This window comes from Salvelinus namaycush, chromosome 33 (assembly GCF_016432855.1).
Source record: "Salvelinus namaycush isolate Seneca chromosome 33, SaNama_1.0, whole genome shotgun sequence".
NCBI classification, from domain to species: Eukaryota; Metazoa; Chordata; class Actinopteri; order Salmoniformes; family Salmonidae; genus Salvelinus; species Salvelinus namaycush.
In genome coordinates, this window is record NC_052339.1 from 2,636,599 (window position 1) to 2,657,962 (window position 21,364).

Below are 21,364 nucleotides of genomic sequence, written 5' to 3' on the forward strand. Positions count from 1 at the left end.
GTAAAAATGATCAGATACATGGTCCTAATATTGTTGTGAAATTAATCTAGGCTAGCACTAATGTCTATACAGTATAGGAATAAGTGATCTATCTTATGGATAAAAAAACGGTTTCAACAAATTTGATTATTAATAACATAAAACACAAGTGTAGGCTAAATGGTCTATAACCACTTCAACTGATGTTAACATTGATTCAAATAAACAATGAAAACATTGTATTAATAACTATATGGTTACTTATTACCAAGGTGCATTGATATAATAATTGGTGTAATGCTGTATTTCAACAACGAAAAGGTAGGGTAAAGTAATTCAAAAACATAAAACAGTAAAGGAACATAGATTTTGGTTCAAAACTTTATTTTTCAAAAGTGTAAAAGTATAAAACAGCTATACATAAAACGTTCAAATAGTAACTGTACATTATTTATTATCAGAAAATGTATTTATGTTCCTCTTCAGAACAAAAAGAAAATACAAACCAATGTGTGAACAGTCATCATTACAATTCAGATGTCATACTATGGCTTCTTAGCTCATACAGTGATACACATTGAACGCCCTTCACACAAAAAGAAAATAACATACTGAATTTGAACCCTCAAATTAAAGAGATCCCACTGTTCCCACTGGCCTTCAATTGTAACAGAATGAAAGAGAAAGACATAGAGAGAAACGGAGACAGGGAGGGAGAGAGAGAGAGAGAGAAAGAGAGAGAGAAAGAGAGAAGACAGAAATAGTGACAGGAGACAGAAAGAGACATTTGAGGTCAGGTTATGTGCTGTAATAGCTTCAGTAGTAGATAGAGACAGGGAGGACCAGGAGGTTAGGAGGTGTAGTTACAGTAGAACACTGTGCTGGCATCAGAGAGCACAGAGGATATCAGGCTCTCAGGTCCCTGCATGTTGGCCTCATGTGCCCCATACGACAGGCCTGTCATGTCCCCAGGTCTGGAGGAGCTCAGGTACTGTTCAAACTCACTCCGGTCCACCTCACCTATCAGCTCTGATGGATGCATCTGCTCCACCTGGTCTGCTGGGTGGGAGTCTGGGGGAGGGGAGCGCTGTCCTGTCCCATGTCCTGGGTGTCGCTTGGGGTGACTGGGGCTACAATGCTGGCTGTAGTACATAGCCAATTGGTTGAAGGAGGGGGGCATGGGGCCAGCCTGGTGGCCTTGCTGCTGCTCAGTGGGGGAGGAGAGGTGTCTGTGGAGAATGTGGTTGGCGTGCTGGTTGGAGTGAGGGTCCTGAGGTGTGTACTCTGCCCCCTGGGAGTGGTAGGCGTACGCAGGCATCATGTGGCACTCCTCCTGAGAGTGGCCGGAGAAGAACATGGAGTCTGATTCCACGGCATCTAGTGGGGAGGTGTCGGGGGTGGGCAGGCTGTAGGGTTCGTAGGAAGCCCCCCCGAGGGCCTGGGCGTCGCGGTAGTGGCCGAGGGACTGAGTCGACACCTGGTAGCCATGCTCGTGGTGGTAACCCAGCCCCAGGCCCTCCATACACACTCGGCCGTCCCCACCCAGGGAGGTGCTCTGGTGGTCGGACACACCATGAACCAGGAACCCTGAGTCCAGACGCTTAATCCTCTTCACCTGCTTCCTCCGCCGGGGTCGGTATTTGTAGTTGGGGTGGTCCTGCATGTGCTGGACCCGGAGCCTTTCAGCCTCCTCTACAAAGGGGCGCTTCTCGGACACAGGAAGGGCTTTCCACGACTTCCCTACAGATCAAGAACAGAGCTCATATGAGTCATATGGCGGCATCAGGCATGCAGACTGGTGGTGTTCCAAAATAGCTAATTGCCAATTTAGTAACAACAGGAGAACACTGATTTCATAACATGATAACATTACTATTATTATTGATCAAAAGCAGTAATCGTTGTAATTAGTTCATTTGGAAATTAGATTAGTTACTTACTCTATATTTGAATGGCCAAAGTAAGGGCAGATAGTTTCCATAATGTGCTTTTTCATGAAAATGTGTCACTACACAAATACTACAAACCAAAATCATTGACGTAGGCTACAATAATATTTATCATATTTATTGTAAAATAAATTCATTATGCTTTCACGTGACAACAACACACTGTTTAAAATAACAATAATTCACTAAGGATTTCGTCATGTATATATAAAAAATATATATATATTAAAGAAATACACATTGGTCTTTATAAATATCATGGAAGTAACAGGCTCACATAATCAATTAAGCCTACTTTATAATTGTATTGTCTTACCCAACATTTTGCTCAACTCCGCATTGTGCAGGTCAGGATTTTGTTGTGCCAGTCGTTTGCGCTCATCCTTTGCCCACACCATGAACGCATTCATGGGTCTCCGGATCCGCGGCTCAGTCTTTCCACGGTTCTGGTTCCCGGAGCTGGTAGCGCACGACTCGCTCTTCACTTTGGTGTCCCCGAGAGGGCTCAGGGGGTCTGCCCACTGACAGTGTCCCATTCCAGGCATCATGACTGACATCGCGCACCTAGGCTGGGTCTGATCGTCACTGGCGTAACCCGCATCCGGACTACTCATCTCTGTTCTATCGACACCAACCGCAGCAACTCGCACAAAAAAAACACAAAAAAACAGAAGTGCCCCTAGCTGTACAGATATAAAAATGAATGTTAACGCAAGAGTAACGATTCCAAACTGAATGGGAAATATCCGTCACTGTTAGATAATAGCCAGGAGCTGACTAAACTAGAGCTGACTATTTTACCCTGAGGGGGATACTATAAGAGCACAGGCAACCAATCAACATAAAGGTGGGAGTGCCCACCCCTGAGGCGCAAAAAGTTTGAAGTAACCGCCTTCCAGCCTTATTGGGAGCGCGATACCACCCATGGAGACAAGCACTGTCATCTATGCATAATACAAGCAACACATTAGGTGCCCAAACACAGTTCAAGATTAAACAGACGGAATATTGCTATTGTGCATTTTGGAGTTATGATTAAATTAGAACATATTGCGTTCGTGAAATAAACACCACAAAATAATTTGGGATACATCATTCTAAAAGGATATGGGAAAATAATTTGTCCTACAGTCTATCAAATTTAGCAAATATCAAATAATTAATATTCGAAAAAGTCAACGTTAATGCACACAAACGTTTGAATTCAACTAAAATGCTGCTTTGGTGAGAGACGTTCTCCATTGCTCATGCACCATCACTTTCAAATCTTATTTTCCAGTTTTAGATATTTTTATATCACTTCCCACCTCTAAGTTTTAACTCTGCCTTAAAGTATATTTTATTCTCACTGTTATTCAGATGTAAACCTAATACACATGGACTATCTCATTTGTAGGCCTATTGGGATGATGGATTTGGTAACTGGAAGTTCTAAAGCGCAGATTTACGCATCATTTGATGGTCTGCCAGCGTTCACAGAAATTGACTGAGGCTTGATATAAATCATGTTAATAACAAAAAGCGTTCATAAAAATTCTTAGATGGGGACACATTTGCAAACAGTCGAGATGAAATAAACACCCATTTATCGGCCTTTGTTGTCTGAAGAGAAGCGCCGGACCGGGGCCACAGCTAGGGGACACAAGGGCCGTCTATAGTGGTGAAAATTGGTTCTCACTCTTCAAGACCGAGCAAATTAAATAAAATAAAATGTTATTTGTCACATGCGCTGAATACAACAGGTCTACACCTTACAGTGATATGCTTACTGCAAGCCCTAAACCAACAATGCAGTATCTAGAAAATAACTTTAAAAAAAGTATGAGATAAGAATAACAAATAATAATAGAGCGGCAGTAAATAACAATAGAGGGGCAATACACAGGGCGTACCGGTACAGAGTCAATGTGCGGTCTCGAGGTAATTGAGGTAATATGTACATGAAGGTAGAGTTATTAAAGTGACTATGCATAAATAATAACAGAGAGTAGCAGCAGCGTAAAGGAAGGGGGGGCAGTGCAAATAGTCTGGGTAGCCATTTGATTAGCTGTTCAGGAGTCTTATGGCTTGGGGGTAGAAGCTGTTTAGAAGCCTCTTGGACCTAGACTTGGCGCTCCGGTACCGCTTGCCGTGAGGTAGTAAAGAGAACAGTCTATGACTAGGGTGGCTGGAGTCTTTGACAATTTTTAGGGTCTTATTCTGACACCGCCTGGAATAGAAGTCCTGGATGGCAGGAAGCTTGGCCACGGTGATATACTGGGCCGTACGCACTACCCTCTGTAGTGCCTTGAGGTCGGAGGCCAAGCAGTTGCCACACCAGGCAGTGATGCAACCCGTCAGGATGCTCTCGATGGTGCAGCTGTAAAACCTTTTGAGGATCTGAGGACCCATGCAAGTTTTTTCAGTCTCCTGACGGGGAATACGTTTTGTCGTGCCCTCTTCACGACTATCTTGGTGTGCTTGGACCATGTTAGTTTGTTGATGATGTGGATGCCAAGGAACATGAAGCTCTCAACCTGCTCCACTACAGCCCCGTTGATGAGAATGGGGGCATCCTCGTTCCTCCTCTCCTGTAGTCCACAATCATCTCCTTTGTCTTGATCACGTTGAGGGAGAGGTTGTTGTCCTTGCACCACACGGTCAGGTCTCTGACCTCCTCCCTATAGGCTGTCTCATCGTTGTCGGTGATCAGGCCTACCACTGTTGTGTCATCAGCAAACTTAATTATGGTGTTGGAGTCGTGCCTGGCAGTGCAGTAATAAGTGAACAGGGAGTATAGGAGGGGACTGAGCACGCACCCCTGAGGGGCCCCCTTGTTGAGGATCAGCGTGGCGGATGTGTTGTTACCTACCCTTACCGCCTGGGGGCGGCCCATCAGGAAGTCCAGGATCCAGTTGCAGAGGGAGGTGTTAGTATCAGGGTCTTTAGCTTATTGATGAGCTTTGAGGGCACTATAGTGTTGAACGCTGGGCTGTAGTCAATGAATAGCATTCTCACATAGGTGTTCCTTTTGTCCAGGTGTGAAAGGGCAGTGTGGAGTGCAATAGAGATTGCATCATCTGTGGATCTGTTGGTGCGGTATGCAAATTGAAATGGGTCTAGGGTTTCTGGGATAATGGTGTTGATGTGAGCCATGACCGGCCTTTCAAAGCATTTCATGGCTACAGATGTGAGTGCTTCATGTACTGGCACAGTACCAGCAAGGGGTCACTAATACACCAAAGTCTTTCTAATGGCCTTTTGCAGGTGAACTCTGTCACAGGTCCTGGACAAGTTCACAACACTCTCCTCCACAAAAGCAATATGTGTGAATGAGACATAGGCCTAGAGTGAGAAAGTGTATAAACTTAGTCATAGAAGAAAAAAAGATCTGCATAAAAAATGTAGGAATAAAAGAAGTACAATGTTTTGAAGATGACAATAAAATAAGTATTTAAAATGTCAGAAAACCACTTATTTTTAGTTAACCCAGATATGACCATCTTTCCACTGCTCACAAAATGTTTGTGTTAGAACACTATACCTGGCCCCTTGTAGTGTCTACAAGCCGGTACTGAGTCATCGGCCTAGATAAGACAGGAGAACAAGGAGAGGTGAGAGACCTACTGTTGATTGAATCAGCTGCAGCCAAATAGCCATGCAGAGTATTAGTGCACCCACACACCTAACACCATTTGAATGTTTTAATAAGCAGTCGAGATCCAAGCCGTGTCCATAGTGGTCAGGAACACAAACACCAGCCAGAGACTGCAGGGGTCCTTATCAGTGTCGGCAGGGCTTAACCTGTCAGCTCTGTCTTTTCTTCGTCTGTCCGCAGGCCGTTCCCATCACGCTGTGTATATACAGTCAGATACAACATGTCAGGCTTTAGCTTTTCCTCTCGCAGGTCAAAGAGGGCTGACAGAAATATGAGAGATGCTTATACAACCCCATCGTGTCCCGTCCCGATGCTAGCAGAGGCTCCAGAGCGTACTGGGGGGGGGGGGGGGGGGGGGGGGGGGGGGGGGGGGGGGGGGGGGGGTTAGAGGGGTCTTGCTCTGTCCCAGCCCAGTGCTGGGCAGGATCTGGTGCTATAATACTGTCATCATCTATTTTACCACTGATGACCTGATACGGTTTTCTCCCTCTAGTCCCATGAGACTGGACTGAAACCGCACAAGTTTGAGTGTGTGTGTGTGTGTGTGTGTGTGTGTGTGTGTGTGTGTGTGTGTGTGTGTGTGTGTGTGTGTGTGTGTGTGTGTGTGTGTGTGTGTGTGTGTGTGTGTGTGTGTGTGTGTGTGTGTGTGTGTGTGTCTGTATCCCTTATGTAAAAATCATATTAATTTCACATGTGAGCTAATGTGATCACATGTGATCTTATGTGAAGCTAATGTGATAATATGTGACCATGTAAAAGCATCATATGAAACTACACGTGAAAACATTTGAGCACGTGAAAACATGACCTCGTGAAATAAATGTGATGACATGGGGATGCAACATTTCAACATGTGATGCCATGAAACTACACCTGACAACATTTGATTTCCACATGTGAGATTTACATTTTTATGCAATTCCACATGTGAAAGTGCAATTCCACATGTGAGAGTGTAAAAATGCTAATTCGACATGTGAGTTGAAAACATGTTATTCTCCTCACGTGAAAAGGTGGTGTTGAAATCTAAATTGTCAACATTTGGTTTCACATGTGAACAATTGACCTCATGTGTCTCTTTTGTTTTAAAATTCCAACTAAAGATGTGAAAACAGCTATTTCACATGTGTAAATGCGATTTTCACATGTGAAACTACACATGTAACATGATTTTTTGTATGGGAAGTAATTAAATGGTACAGGGGGTTTAAGGTAAGTGGTACACTGTTCAGCTAAAAGAGTGTAAACATCTTTAATCAACATGATTACATTTGACATGATCACTTAGTGCTGACCTTTCAATATGACCCCCCTGGGATTTGAACTCACAACCTATGGATTTGGGGTACAGCTGAGCTTTCTGCTGTGCCACAAATTCTTTGGCTTACTTAGAAGTCTCCTACAGATTCATTACCTATAATACATTGCTGCACTTAGCAAAAGAGTGCCATCTGCAATGCTTTTTTAGTTTTCAGTAAATCTGACTATTCGCTCATCATTGATTTCATTCAATTATTTCAGCAATTTGAGGGTTTTCGGTATAGTTGTCTAATGTTGCTGGAGCATACTATGTCATTTTTGTTCACAGGGCATCACCTGCAAAATCTCATGTGAAAAATATTCACGTGAAACTTCATGGGAAATATCATCACATATGATTTCATGTGTGAAATTTCACATGTGAAATTAAAATGTATGTGAGAAAAACGTGGCAATTTCACATGTGAAATCATGTGTTTTTTCCAGAAGGGATGTGTGGGCGAGTGTGTATTTGCTATGAGTGTGTGTGCATGTGTGTGCGCGAGTGTGCGTGCATGCATATGTGAGTGCATGCATATGTGAGTGCGTGCGGCCAAAGCGTGCGTGTGTGAGAGTTTGTGCATGCACCCGCGTGTGTGTATGTCTTGGCTCTCTCCTGGTGTGTGGGAAAGAAAAATACACTCTTTTGATGGAAGAAGTCATAAAGTCTGGAGTTGCGGCCACATTTCCTCTACAAGGTGAGGTTCAGATTCCATCCAGAGGAGGGGAGGGGGCAATAAGGGGAGGCGACACTCCCCGTGCCCATCCCCCCTCATCCCGTGTCCCACACCCCGTGCCTGGGGAGTCTGGAGCTGGGTGGGGGCCAGGGCTCTCGACGCCAGCCTCTGGGCTCCGCGCTCAGGGAGAGGTCACTTGGCTTGCTTACACAATGGCATTATCTCAGTTCCAGCCTCGGCTACTGCAGCGGTGAGCACTTCCTGTCCCTCTGCGAGCACTTCCTGTCCTTGGCATAGTAGCACAAACTGTCCGCCTTCCAAGCAAGTTCTGACACACTGTAGAGCTGCTGGTCGCCAGACTCGCTGTATAAATGTCTGTGGGCGGCTTTCTTGGGAATTGCACAATGCGACTGCAGAGTCCTTTGTGTTGAGTTGCGAGGCAGTGGTGTTAGTTTAAATCACTGGTACGGAAGGCGTATATATGTTAGCACTCAGATCCCCAGACACACACACAGGCTATTAGAGCCTGAACTTGGTCAAAGCCATAGAAGGGCAAAGGGTTACCAATTGACTTACTACTCAAGTTTAAACATTATGGTTAATTCATTGGAAAAAATACTATTGTGGATATTCCATCATACTATTTTTTGATAAATATCTTCAATACTCTTAAATGAACTTGTATATTCATTTTTCACATTTCAAGCCCCCCCCCAAAAAAAGAAGAAAAAATCTGACATGAAAACCTACACAAATGAATGAATGAATATACAAACAAACAACCGAATGAATGCTAAAACACACATAGTGCATTCACTGACCTATAGGACCTACAGGAAGTGAATACAATACATGTGTATGATAATCTGTGTGATTTCATGAATGTTTAGTCTAGGTCTGATTATGACTAGCACCTGTCTGAGGGGGAAATGGAGGGGAGGGAGGGAGAGGTGTTTGACGGGGGAGGGGGAGGAGTGAAGAGGAGGTTAAGGAGGGTAGCATGTACTGTAACAGGTGTTCTCAGACATACACCTTCCACCTCTCTCCATCTTCCATCACCGCAAATAGAAATCACACATTTCTTAAGATGATTAATGCCACTTTCTAATTGATATGAGATACCATCAGACCCTCAACCTCCATTTAAGCAAGCTGAGCTGTGAAGCAACAGCTTGTTAGGATCACATGCACTATATACCCTTCATTTTTTGAAGCCCCGTAGAATATAGAAACATAGCTAGCTCTCTAAAGCTGTAATAATCCAGCTATTCAGTATCATTCCTTTTAATTGCGTAATCAAAGCGATGAATGTATGTTTGACAATAATATTTATAACTTTAAAAAAAAAAATATATATATTTTTTCTTATTATCTCATGACTAATGTGCTTCATGAGACCGATAGCAGATATGAAATGTTGTGCTTAGGTTGAATGGTCAGGTGACGTTCAGATGGCTGATGTGAAAGGTTGTGTGGTGGTTGAGTGTGATCGTGTTAATTTCCTACTTCCCTGTGTGAGAGTCTGTGACCTCGCCGTTTGGAGTCCACAATCCCACAATCCCTCGTGTGAAGCAGATCAGAAAATTAACCAGGGCAATATCTCGCTTTCTTTTCTGTCCTCAACTGACATACCTGCCAGTCAATGTTGTTACAGCATAAGATAATGTGTTGTCATGGTTAAATAAAGGCAAATAATAATGTCACTGAATACACCGGCCTCTCTTGGCAAAATGGCTGTGTGTGTGTGTGATAGTGAGTGTATGTGTATGTGTTTGGGGGGTTAGTAGATTCCCTTCCTCAGGGGAATGCTGGGAACATTCCCTGGGCCAGGGGAAAGGGGTGCATGAGGATGTGTGTACCTCAGACCAGCAACACAGAGGAAAACCTCTTCTCATTGTTCTGGAGGCTTTAATCTGTCAGGGATCTGCAGGGAATCAGGTGGGAATCTCCTTGGGCATAACTTGTCATTGTTACTGTCTGACCAGAGGACTCATTCTGATCCCCCCCCCCCCCCCCCCCCCCCCCCCCCCCCCCCCCCCCCCACACACACACAGACACAACACCCCATCACTATTGCCTGCATGTAGTTATGATAAAAAACAATTTCTTGTTTATCTCCACAGGTTAGTTTAGAGATGTGTGTATCCGCCTCATCTCCCCGCCTCGTCTTCACTTTCTGTCTGTTTGATTAAACCCAGTCCTGGGTCCAAGACAAATGTTCAATATTCCTTTAGTCATGCTAACAGGAGGATGTTTGGAAACCTTTCGCCCAAAGTTGTGGTAACCTCTGGATTTGTGGACTGCGAGGGGTCGAGCAACAATAAGACGGAAACGCAAAGTAAAATAATCAAAGTCCCTTTCCTGAATACAGGACATCTATGGTAGGTTTCTTCACTCATGTAGTGTATGGCTTCATAGGATTTAAAATAATTTCTCTTCATTTCTGGAATCGAGAAAGGATGTACTGACTGATACAATGAAACTAATGTCAAAACAAACACTCAAAATGTTGAAATGGCAAATCACCAGGGATGTGATTAGAAGGACTAAAAGTAAGATAAGACTTACAGTAAGATTAGACGATGAGTCACTTTAGGTCACTACTGCAGTCTGTGATGTGATGGGGGAAGTGTGTGTCTGAAACCAGATGAATCCAGACTTCAATTAAGGTACAGTCTGTTACAGTGACATTACCTGTGATTGATGAGTCATTGTGTCATCCTCACCATTCTGTGATCAAAGGGATAAAAGTCTCACTCACTCATAAATCACAATGTAAAAATAGAAGCACAAGAATGGATAGTGGAATTACAGGGGTGACCATTAGTTAACCAGGGAAAGGGAAAACCCTTGTTTCCTCACTCAAATGAGCAGAGGTCAGTCCCTAAAGGGAGACAATGATTGCATCCCAAATGGCACCCTATTCCATATATAGCGCACTACATTTGACCAGGGCCCTGTGAAAAGCAGTGCACTATGTAGAAAATGAGGTGCCATTTCGGTTGTAACCAATCTCTTTCATCTTGACCACTTTTACTGCCCTGACCTGACTAAATTTCCACCAGTGACCACTGCATTGTCTTGGTCCCGGGCTAATTGTGACTCAAGTTTATCATATTGATGAGTTTATCCGCAAAAACAGAGGTATGGCCGACTTCCTGACTCTCCAGGCTCCTTTTTAGACCAATCACATTATTAGGGTCAACATTTGACGCCCCTTCTTCAAACTGTATTGTTTTCGGCAGTGTAATAATGTTCACAAACTGATAAGACCCTATCAATTTTTGGTTTTGTGCAGAGAGTGATTTGTCCCTCACACGAATGGTGTGATTCAGGGAAGAAAGTCTTATTGTGCAGATACCTATAGAGACACTTTGGGACAGCCTGAACAGTAGCTAAAAATCTATCAGATTTGTGTTGTGAGATGATACGGATGACTGCTGGTGAGAGGGTGATATATTGTATTTAAACAGGGGCATTGTTCCCCTGACAACTCTCCACAACTTCACCTGCATTTGACCATTCCGCCCTGAGAAGAAGTCCCTCATCTCATCTCATCTGACATACATACAGATGATGCATAATAACACCTTCCTATTTCCATTCCTATATTGCAACACATTTAGATGCCTATGCATCCAAGTTTGTGTACCTTTTAACAAACTGGTGAGTGCTGAATATGAGTTAATTCCTAATCTGGGCACTGTGGCCCATATCTGTGAATGGGAGGAGAAAGACAGTGGGGCCTTTGTATGTGACAATCAGGGTGTGAATCGATTCATCAGGCGGTCAAATACTCCTCACTCTTTGATGTGTGGCCTTTGCCTGGTCGAGGTGCTAGAGCGTCACCGCAGAACAAAACACTGATACCCTCAAAGGATGCTAACTGAACACCATGTTGGCGACTGGAGCGACCAATGCCGATCAATAGCCTGTGATCAGTGGTCTACTGCCTCTCTCTCTCTCTTTCTCTCTCTCTCTCTCTCTCTCTAGGCACAGACAGACAGCGAATCTGTGGATCAATATGGTGAAGCGCGTGAGCAGGAGAAGAAGAGTTAACTCTCAGACTGAAGATAAGAGAGACACCATTGCATCCAGCTATATAGAAACACTTGTGTTGCTATATACACCTGTATCACTGATCTGGTTTCATTGGACTTTTAGACTTATTCAATACAGTGCCTTATGAAAAACTGTATGCTATTGCAATCATGCCAGTACTGTATTATTATGGTCATGTGTGGTTTGTTGATTGTTGTGGATCATTGTGTATGTTGCAGATATTTAATGTCATACATTAGTTATAAAGGGATTGCAATTGGGATTTTTTTTGACATCATTGGTCATTTCCAGAACTTCCTCACAGACGTAGTGACTTCTCCTTTGATGGTTTGTGGTGACATGCTCCTCACAACTCTCATATCCCCTTCATGTACCATGACCACTGCACCGTCATAATAATACTGACATAATAAATATACAGTGCCTTCAGAAAGTATTCACACCTGAATTGGAAAAAATAGAGATTTTTTGGTCACTGGCCCATAATGTCAAAGGGGAATTATGTTTTTCACTTTCTTAAACAAATTAATTCAAAATGAAAAGCTGAAATGTCTTGAGTCAATAAATATTCAACCCCTTTGTAATGGCAAGCCTAAATAATAAAAATGTGCTTAACAAGTCACATAATAAATTGCATGGATTCACTCTGTGTGCAATAATAGTGTTTAACTACCTCATCTCTCTACCCAAAACACACATTTTTTAGGGGGTGGATCAGCTTTAAAATTGCGGATAGATTGTTGCTTCCATCAATGCAATTGTCTGCATCTACTTCCAGCCTATTCAGTTGAAGTCGGAAGTTTATATACACTTAGGTTGGAGTCATTTAAACTCGTTTTTTAACTACTCCACAAATTTTTTGTTAACAAACTATAGTTTTGGCAAGTTGGTTAGGACATCTACTTTGTGCATGACACAAGTCATTTTTCCAACAATTGATTACAGACAGATTATTTCACGTATCATACACTCTATCACAATTCCAGTGGGTCAGAAGTTACCATACACTAAGTTGACTTTGACTTTAAACAGCTTGGAAAATTCCAGAAAATTATGTCATGGCAAGAAGCTAGAAGAGGAAGCTTCTGATAGGCTAAATGACATCATTTGAGTCAACTGGAAGTGTACTGTGGATGTATTTCAAGGACTACCTTCAAACTCAGTGCCTCCACAAGTCTGGTTCATCATTGGGAGCAATTTCCAAATGCCTGAAGGTACCACGTTCATCTGTACAAACAATAGTAGGCAAGTATAAACACCATGGGACCACCCAGTCGTCATACCGCTCAGGAAGGAGATGCGTTCTGTCTCCTAAAGATGAACGTACTTTGGTGCGAAAAGTGCAAATCAATCCCAGAACAACATCAAAGGACCTTGTGAAGATTCTGGAGGAAACAGGTACAAAAGTATCTATATCCACAGTAAAACGAGTCCTATACTGACATAAGCTGAAAGGCCGCTCAGCAAGGAAGAATCCACTGCCCCAAAACCACCATAAAAAAGCCAGACTACAGTTTGCAACAGCACATGGGGACAAAGATTGTACTTTTTGGAGAAATGTCCTCTGGTCTGATAAAACAAAAATAGAACTGTTTGGCCATAATGACCATCGTTATGTTTGGAGGAAAAAGGGGGAGGCTTGCAAGCCGAAGGACACCATCCCAACCGGAAACATGGGGGTGGCAGCATCATGTTGTGGGGGTGCTTTGCTGCAGGAGGGACTGGTGCACTTCACAAAATAGATGGCATCATGAGGCAGGGAAATTATGTGGATATATTGAAGCAACATCTCAAGACATCAATCAGGAAGTTAAAGCTTGGTTGCAAATGGGTCTTCCAAATAGACAATGACCCCAAGCATACTTCCAATGTTGTGGCAAAATGGCTTAAGGACAACAAAGTCAAGGTATTGGAGTGGCCATCACAAAGCCCTGACCTCAATCCTATGGAAAATTTGTGGGCAGAACTGAAAAAGCGTGTGCGATCAAAAAGGCCTACAAACCTGACTCAGTTACACACATTTCAGGAGAAATGGGCCAAAATTCACCCAACGTATTGTGGGAAGCTTGTGGAAGGCTACCCAAAACGTTTGTAACTGTGCTATTTCACAAAAGTTCTGAACCTATATCCATTTTACAGACCCTGTATGTTTTACATTTGTTATCTTGTTGTTATTAGTCCCACCCTTCAGCTCAATTCAACCCCTCCCATCTATCTCTTAACACCATCCATTTTGGATTTATTTTTGCCATATATTTTTCAACTGTGCTGTGATGTTTCACAAAAGTACTGAACTTAAAAAAGTACAGCGTTAGCTCTAGGTAAATGTACCAATTTTTCAGCCGTTCTTGGACCTGTGACTAAAAACGAGCTACATATGGACAGTACCAAAATAAATGATCTAATGACTCTCACCCCTGGCAGCAAAATCTGCAGAGCTGGGAAGATTGTATCCCCCATATATATAACATTCTATTGGTTGCAATCATTTTGTATAATAATTTAAATGGAAAAATTCAAAGTTTTGAATCCGGCGTCGTTTTGTGCGTCAATTCATAAACAATGTGCCATGGAATCGGTACATCGAAAATCTCTTCCGAACTAATTAGGAATGTATATGCACAGCAGTCAATTTTTTTGTCCTTTAATGAAACTGGTATATATATTTATTTATCACAATTTTCTTTAACGAATTTTGGTCTTTAATGCAGGGCTGACGGACAAGTTCCTTACTTTTCCCCCTTCTACTTGCCTCTTCCATTTTTGCAGTAATGCTGCAATTAGTTGGTTGTAATTTTGGGTAGACCAGACATTTCCATGTCTGTATTAGTTGCATGTGTGACATATGATATAATTTTTTTTTTTTTTTAATCAATTAGTATATTTGAGTTTAACCACAATATGTGTTGTATTATTTGTTCTGTCTTTTCTGGTGGATTAAGCTGAAATTGTAAACTAATTTATTTGGCTTGTTTAAAAAATGACAATATTATGGAGATGATTTCGTTTTCAAATAACCAAAAGTGAGCGGTTGTAATCTGAATAAAGGGAAAAAGGCCATTCTTGAACATGGGGTGAGACATTCTTACTAATTTACTAGACAACCATTTCGGATTTAGGTACAACTTTTGTGTGACTGATGCCTTTAGTGAGAGATCTAATGCTTTAATATTTAATCATTTCATTATATAAATAGGCCCTTTAAATTTTGTCTGGCTTGCCATTCCAAATATAATTTAAAAAGCAAATAGGTAAACTGTGATATAGCTAAAGAGTTAATCAGGGTGATTTTCCCACAAATAGACAGGTATTTTCCTTTCCATTATAGCAAGATCTTATCTATTTTTGCTAACGTTCATTTAACATTTATTAGAGGGAGATCATTTCTTTCTTTCGGGATATGTATACCGAGTATGTCCACATCCCTGTCAGACCATTTTATTGGTAAACTACACGGTAATGTAAAAGTTGCATTTTTTTGTGATCCAACACTTAACAACACATCATTTGGTTTTAATCCAGAGAGGTTAAAAAGGTATCTAGATCCTATATGATTTAAAAGAAAACATGTATCATCAGCATAAAATGACACCTTTGTTTTTAAGCCATGGATTTCTAATCCCTTAATATTATTGTTGGATCTAATTTTAACAGCTAACATTTCGATGGCAATAATAAATAGATATGCCGAAAGTGGACAACCATGTTTACATCTTCTTGATAGTTTCAAACTTTCTGAGATGTAGCCATTATTTACTATTTTACACCTAGGGTTATTTTATATAACTTTAACCCATTTTATAAGAGATTCTCCAAAATTGAAATATTCCAGGCATTTATATATAAACTCCAGTCGTACTTTATCAAAAGCCTTTTCAAAGTCAGCTATGAAAACCAGGCCTGACTTTCCCGATATTTCATAATGTTCTATTGATTCCAGTAATTGTCTTATATTATCTCCAATGCATCGTCCATGTAAAAAACCTGTCTGATTAGGATGAATAATATCTGACAAAACCTTTTTAATTCTATGCGCTAAGCATTTAGCTAGAATTTTTGCATCACAACACTGAAGTGTAATTTTTAAATGGACTGGATTTTTATATATAGCACTGTCACGCCCTGACCTTAGTTATCTATGTTTTCTTTATTATTTTGGTTAGGTCAGGGTGTGACGAGGGTGGGTATGCTTGTTTTGTATTGTCTAGGGGGTTTTGTATGTCTAGGGGTGTTGGTAAGTCTAGGCATATGTATGTCTATGGTGGCCTGAATTGGTTCCCAATCAGAGGCAGCTGTTATTCGTTGTCTCTGATTGGGGATCATATTTAGGTTGCCATTTTCCCTTTTGGTTTTGTGGGTTCTTGTCTATGTGTAGTTGCCTGTCAGCACTCATTTGTATAGCTTCACGGTTCGTTTTGTTATTTTGTTAGTTTTGTTCAGTGTTCATTCTTGTAATAAAGAAGAATGTACGCATACCACGCTGCGCCTTGGTCTCCTCCTTTTGACGGCCGTGACAACCACTTGGATCCTGTTTCAGTAATAATGAAATTAGACCTTCTTGTTGAGTGTCTGATAATCTACCATTTCTATAGGAGTGGTTAAAACATGCTAATAATGGTCCTCTGAGTATATCAAAAAAAGTTTGGTATACTTCCACTGGTATGCCATCCAGCCCTGGAGTTATCCCAGACTTATTGGCTTTATTTGCATCAAGAAGTTCCTCTGTAATTTGCTCTTCACATGAGTCTTTCTGTACAGATGATAATTTTACATTATTAATAACAAAAAAATACATATAATTAGCTTTGGTTAGTGGAGATGGAGGAGACTGAAATGAAAACATATTCTTAAAGTACTTTACTTCCTCTTTCAAAATATAGTTTGGTGAATCATGAGTAACTCCATCATTTGACTTCTGCGTCAGGCTGGCTTGGCATACGGCCTGCGCTACCCAGCGACTTTGTGGATCGAAACCAAGAATGGTGAGCGCACATTTGACTCTGTGAAGATGGCTGAAACATACATGAGGAAAGAACTTCCTGACTTGTGCACGTCTACTACACCCCGAGGAACTGTCTTTTGAACTTGGATACAGTGGATAGTGAACTGTTAGCACATGAGGAAACAACAAAATTACTATATGATTGACTGGCTGGCTGGATGGCTGGCTAGATGGCTAGCGTGATAATGACTGGCGAGGTAAAGTTGGATCATAGCTAATGTTGGCTGTGCTATTTAGCCAGCTCGCTAAGTTTACAAGGGTGTAGCTATAGCTACTATACATCTACACTATGCCAGGTAGTTACAAATGTCAACCAATCGGCATTCCCCAATGCGCCCAGAACCTGGTTGACATTTGGGTGTGCATGTAGGCTCTATTGGTGACTATGAACGTACCCGAGGTTTTTGTTGTCGTTGTTGTTGAGACATGATCAAGTGGGGCTAAATAGTCTGGTCATTATTGTTGTAATCAAATTGTATTTTGTTACTTGACTAACAATATGTTCATGCTACAAGGAACAGTCAATGTACTTCTAATTCCATACACATATAATTTAGAATTAACCTAATTCGAGCAGTGCTATGCATAGCAGGTACAGTACATCTAGTTTAAAGACTAGCGTCTAAGGATATGGCTTCTTTAACTCCCTCAGTTGAGGAGGCGGTTGGGTGGGTTTGTGGTAGGGTCAGGATATTAGCTCACGAGATGTTTACTACTTTATACTTTCATAATTTCATTTTGTACACGTTGTATACGCTCAACGCAATTTTGTTTCTTTCCTTTTCCCTGTTTCTTATTTTCTTTAAAGATGTCTTTAAAGATAGATCACCTAATAACTATGCATTTATGACACTTAAAATTAGGGGTACTAAATGCCCAGTCAAGCGCAAACGCATTCTGAATTATCTAAAGCAGCATAAGGTTGATATAGCTCTTCTTCAGGAGACACACCTGACTGACTCTGAGCATGATAAACTGAAGAGAGAGTGGGTAGGTCTATTCATCTTTCACCTCTCGGGCAAGAGGGGTGGCCATACTCATTAATAAGCATTGCCCCTTTCAGATACAATCTCAGATTAAAGACAAAGGGCGTAGGTTTATGATCATTCAAGGTTTCATTAACACTGAGCCCGTTACCATTGTGAACGTGTATGGGCCTAACCATGATGATCCTAAATTTTACCAAGGCATCTTTTTGAAGTTAACGTGCCCATCATCAGAGATAATAATGGCAGGGGATTTTAACTTGGTAATGGACCCTTCCAGTGATAGATCTTCCTCTAATAGTATCAGCCTCACACAGGCAGCTAAAATGTTAAAAGCAGAAATGAAACATTTTGGACTTGTAGACTTATGGAGATTTCACAACCAAAAGAATACTCATTTTACTCCCCTGTCCGTAACAGTTACTCTAGAATTGACTTATTTCTTATTCCTGCAGCCAAAGGATGTTTAACTACTGGGTGTAAGTACTTACCAAGATGTATATCATATCATTCTGCCCTGCTGGCTTCAGTACCAGTCAGTAAAACACAACCACCCTCAAGAAGATGGAGGTTTGGCACATACTTACTAAATAATCCCACATTTGTAATATTTCTGAACACTCATATAGACATATTTTTTAGCACCAATAACAACTCTGCCCCCCCCTAATTTTATGGGAAACTCTCCTTGCATATGTGAGGGGGAAATCATATCATTTAGTTCAGGTGCTCGTAAGATGTATAAGGCTCAAGTAGATTCATGGAGAATGAAATTAGAGATCTGGAAAATTAACATGGTGTAACATTTGACGACTCAACTCTGCAAAAATTTGACTCAAAGCGATTGGAATATAACACCTTGACAACCCATAAAGCAGAAAATGCTCTTAGGAGAACAAAACAAAACTACTACAAACATGGAGATAAAGCAGGAAAGTTGCTTGCTTGGCAGATAAGACGAGGGGATGCTAGTAGAGTTATTAGCTCCATTAAGCTACCCAATAACACAATTGTTCACAATCCTGAGAAAATTAATCTAGTCTTCAGGGAGTTTTAAGAAACATTGTACAAGTCTGAAGGGGATGCCCCTGCCACAATGCATTGTTTTTGAATAAACTAAATTTACAAACTTTAACTGATGAGGATAGAGAGCACTTGGAGAAAGAGATTACATCAGAGGAAATTAGGGAATCCATTTTCAACACTGCTGGGGGAAAATCACCAGGGTTAGACGAATTCCCTTATGCCATAGAGACAGAAAAGTTCCCAGACACACTTGAACAGGCACTGATCACAGCTTTGTTAAAACCTGGGAAAGATCCTCTGCTTTGTGGGTTGTATAGACCAATATCTCTATTGAACACTATTGATTCTTGCAAAACTCAAAGCTCTTAGACTGGATAAGGTTCTTCTGGACTTGGTTGATATGGACCAAACAGGCTTTGTAAGAAACCGCTCATCTCCTGATAATATCAGAAGATTATTTAATATTATGCATTAATTAGAGAATGACCAAGAATCTGTAGTGTCGGCTAGATGCGGAAAAAGCTTTTGACCACATAGAATGGAACTACCTGTTTGAAGTTTTACAGAGGATGAATATTGGACCTCAGTATATAGGTCTGATTAGATTACTGTACAAATGTCCGGTAGCTCAGATGCTGACTAATGGAAACATTTCCTCACAGTTCTCCCTATCACGTGGCACAAGACACGTGTCCCGCTAGTCCGCTCCTTTTTTCTTTGGCTATAGAGCCACTGACAGAAGCTTTTAGATCTCATCCACCCATCCATAGTGTTCGTATAGGTGGGCGTGAACATCTGGTCTCGCTTAATAGCCGATGACATTTTGCTTTACCTCACTAAACCAGAAATTTCACTCCGAACATTAGTTGACATCCTGAAAGAATATGGGACCTTTTCAGGATATAAAATAAACCTATCGAAGAGTATAATTATGCCTTTTAACAGGGCAGCTATGCAGAACCCAATCTTAGACCAGCCGTTTTGTTGGAAACCACAGGAAATGACATATCTTGGATTGCAAATTCCTTCTGAAATTATTAGGACATATCAATTGAACTAAACTCCACTTCTCAAAAAGGTTGGGGAAGAATTGGATAGATGGCGGGATTTACCAATTTCTCTTATTGGGCGGGTCAATTGTGTAAAGATGAATATATTACCAAGATTCTTGTACCTTTTTCAAACCTTGCCCTTTCCTATTCCCAAAGTTTTTTTCAAACAACTTAATAGGAAGGTTTCTTCATTTCTGTGGAAAGGGAAACCCCCCAGAGTGAAACTCACAACTTTATGCAAACCATACTCAGAAGGAGGACTTACTCGACCTGACTTCCAGTTGTATTACTGGGCATCTCAGTTAAAGGCTGTGGGGGTATGGCAAGATACAACAGCAAGTTCACCCTCTTGGAGACAGATAGGGGAGGAGTGTCTGACCCCTGCTACATTGGCATCTATACCTTATATTAGCCCACCTAAAGCTTTGCTAGGTCTCATAAACAACCCTTTCATGAAAAACACTTTAAATATATTGAAGTCTGTAAACAAACAGAAGGACTTATATCTATATATGAACAAACACCTTTCTATAATAACCCCATCTTATCCAAAGTCCTGAGAGATGGTATTACATTTTCTTGGTTCAACAAAGGAATTAAAACATTTGGTCATCTCTATAGAGATGGAGAACTACTATCCTTTCAACAACTGGCATCTCATTTAAGTTACCTCAAACTCATTTCTTCAAGTACCTATAGGTTAGGCATTATATTGCCACTGAGCAGGGAGGTAGGATTCAGCACATGAGTAAACCTATAACTGATCAATTGTGGCTGGAAAGGAAAGGGGTAAAAGGTTTCTCTGAAAGCTTGCATGAAGTGGCATGATGACCTTGGTCTCATTGTTGAGGATGAGAAATGGGGAAAGCTCTTTTTAGATGCTCAGCGTCTTTCATTTAACACAAGGCACAAGTGGTGCAATTCAATATTTTACATAGGGTCTACTTTACACCAGAGAGATGTATTATTGTTATTTGTTTTTGTGTTGAAGGGGGGGGTGGGGGGGTGTTCCTGTGTTGGGGAGAGAAGGGTTTTGTAAAAATCATACAATGTGATTTTCTGGATTTTTGTTTTAGATTCCGTCTCTCACAGTTGAAGTGTACCTATGATAAAAATTACAGACCTCTACCTGCTTTGTAAGTAGGGAAACCTGCAAAATCGGCAGTGTATCAAATACTTGTTCTCCACACTGTATATATGTATATATTTAAATTAATCTGTTTATCTTAATTTCCATAAATATGAGGTTCTTACTGTGGAATGCAGTGTTTGATTTTCACCAAACATAATGGGACACATCTCATCCAAAAAGATGACTCAAGTTTGCCAAAAACATCTGGAAGTACCTGGATGATCATCAAGACTCTTGGAAGAATGTTCTATGGACAGATAAGTCAAACGTATACTGTAACTTTTTGGCTGATGGGTCCCATTATGCCTGGCGAAAACCAAACACTGCATTCCACAGTAAGAATCTTATACCAACAGTCAAGTATGGTGGTGGTATTGTGAAGGTTTTGGGATGCTTTGCTGCCTCAGCACCTGGATGACTTGCCTTAATACAATGAACCATGAATTCTGCTCTGTATGAGAATGTCAGGCCATCCTGCTGTGAGCTGAAGCTGAAGCGCTGCTGAGTAATGCAGCAAGACAATAATCCAATACACGAAAATGGCTAAAAAGCAACAAATTCAA

General features: G+C 41.2%; 1 protein-coding gene across 1 annotated transcript; it reads right to left on the reverse strand.

Annotated features, from left to right (window-relative positions):
* Positions 1–342: 342 nt before the first annotated feature.
* Positions 343–2,707, reverse strand: LOC120027819 (transcription factor Sox-17-alpha-A-like). The gene is made up of 2 exons (XM_038972866.1): positions 2,245–2,707; positions 343–1,719 (listed from the first exon to the last, which is right to left on the reverse strand). Exons 1-2 carry the CDS (start codon positions 2,540–2,542, stop codon positions 830–832), a joined length of 1,188 nt encoding a protein of 395 aa, XP_038828794.1. The 5' UTR covers positions 2,543–2,707; the 3' UTR covers positions 343–829.
* Between the last annotated feature and the right edge of the window lie 18,657 nt (positions 2,708–21,364).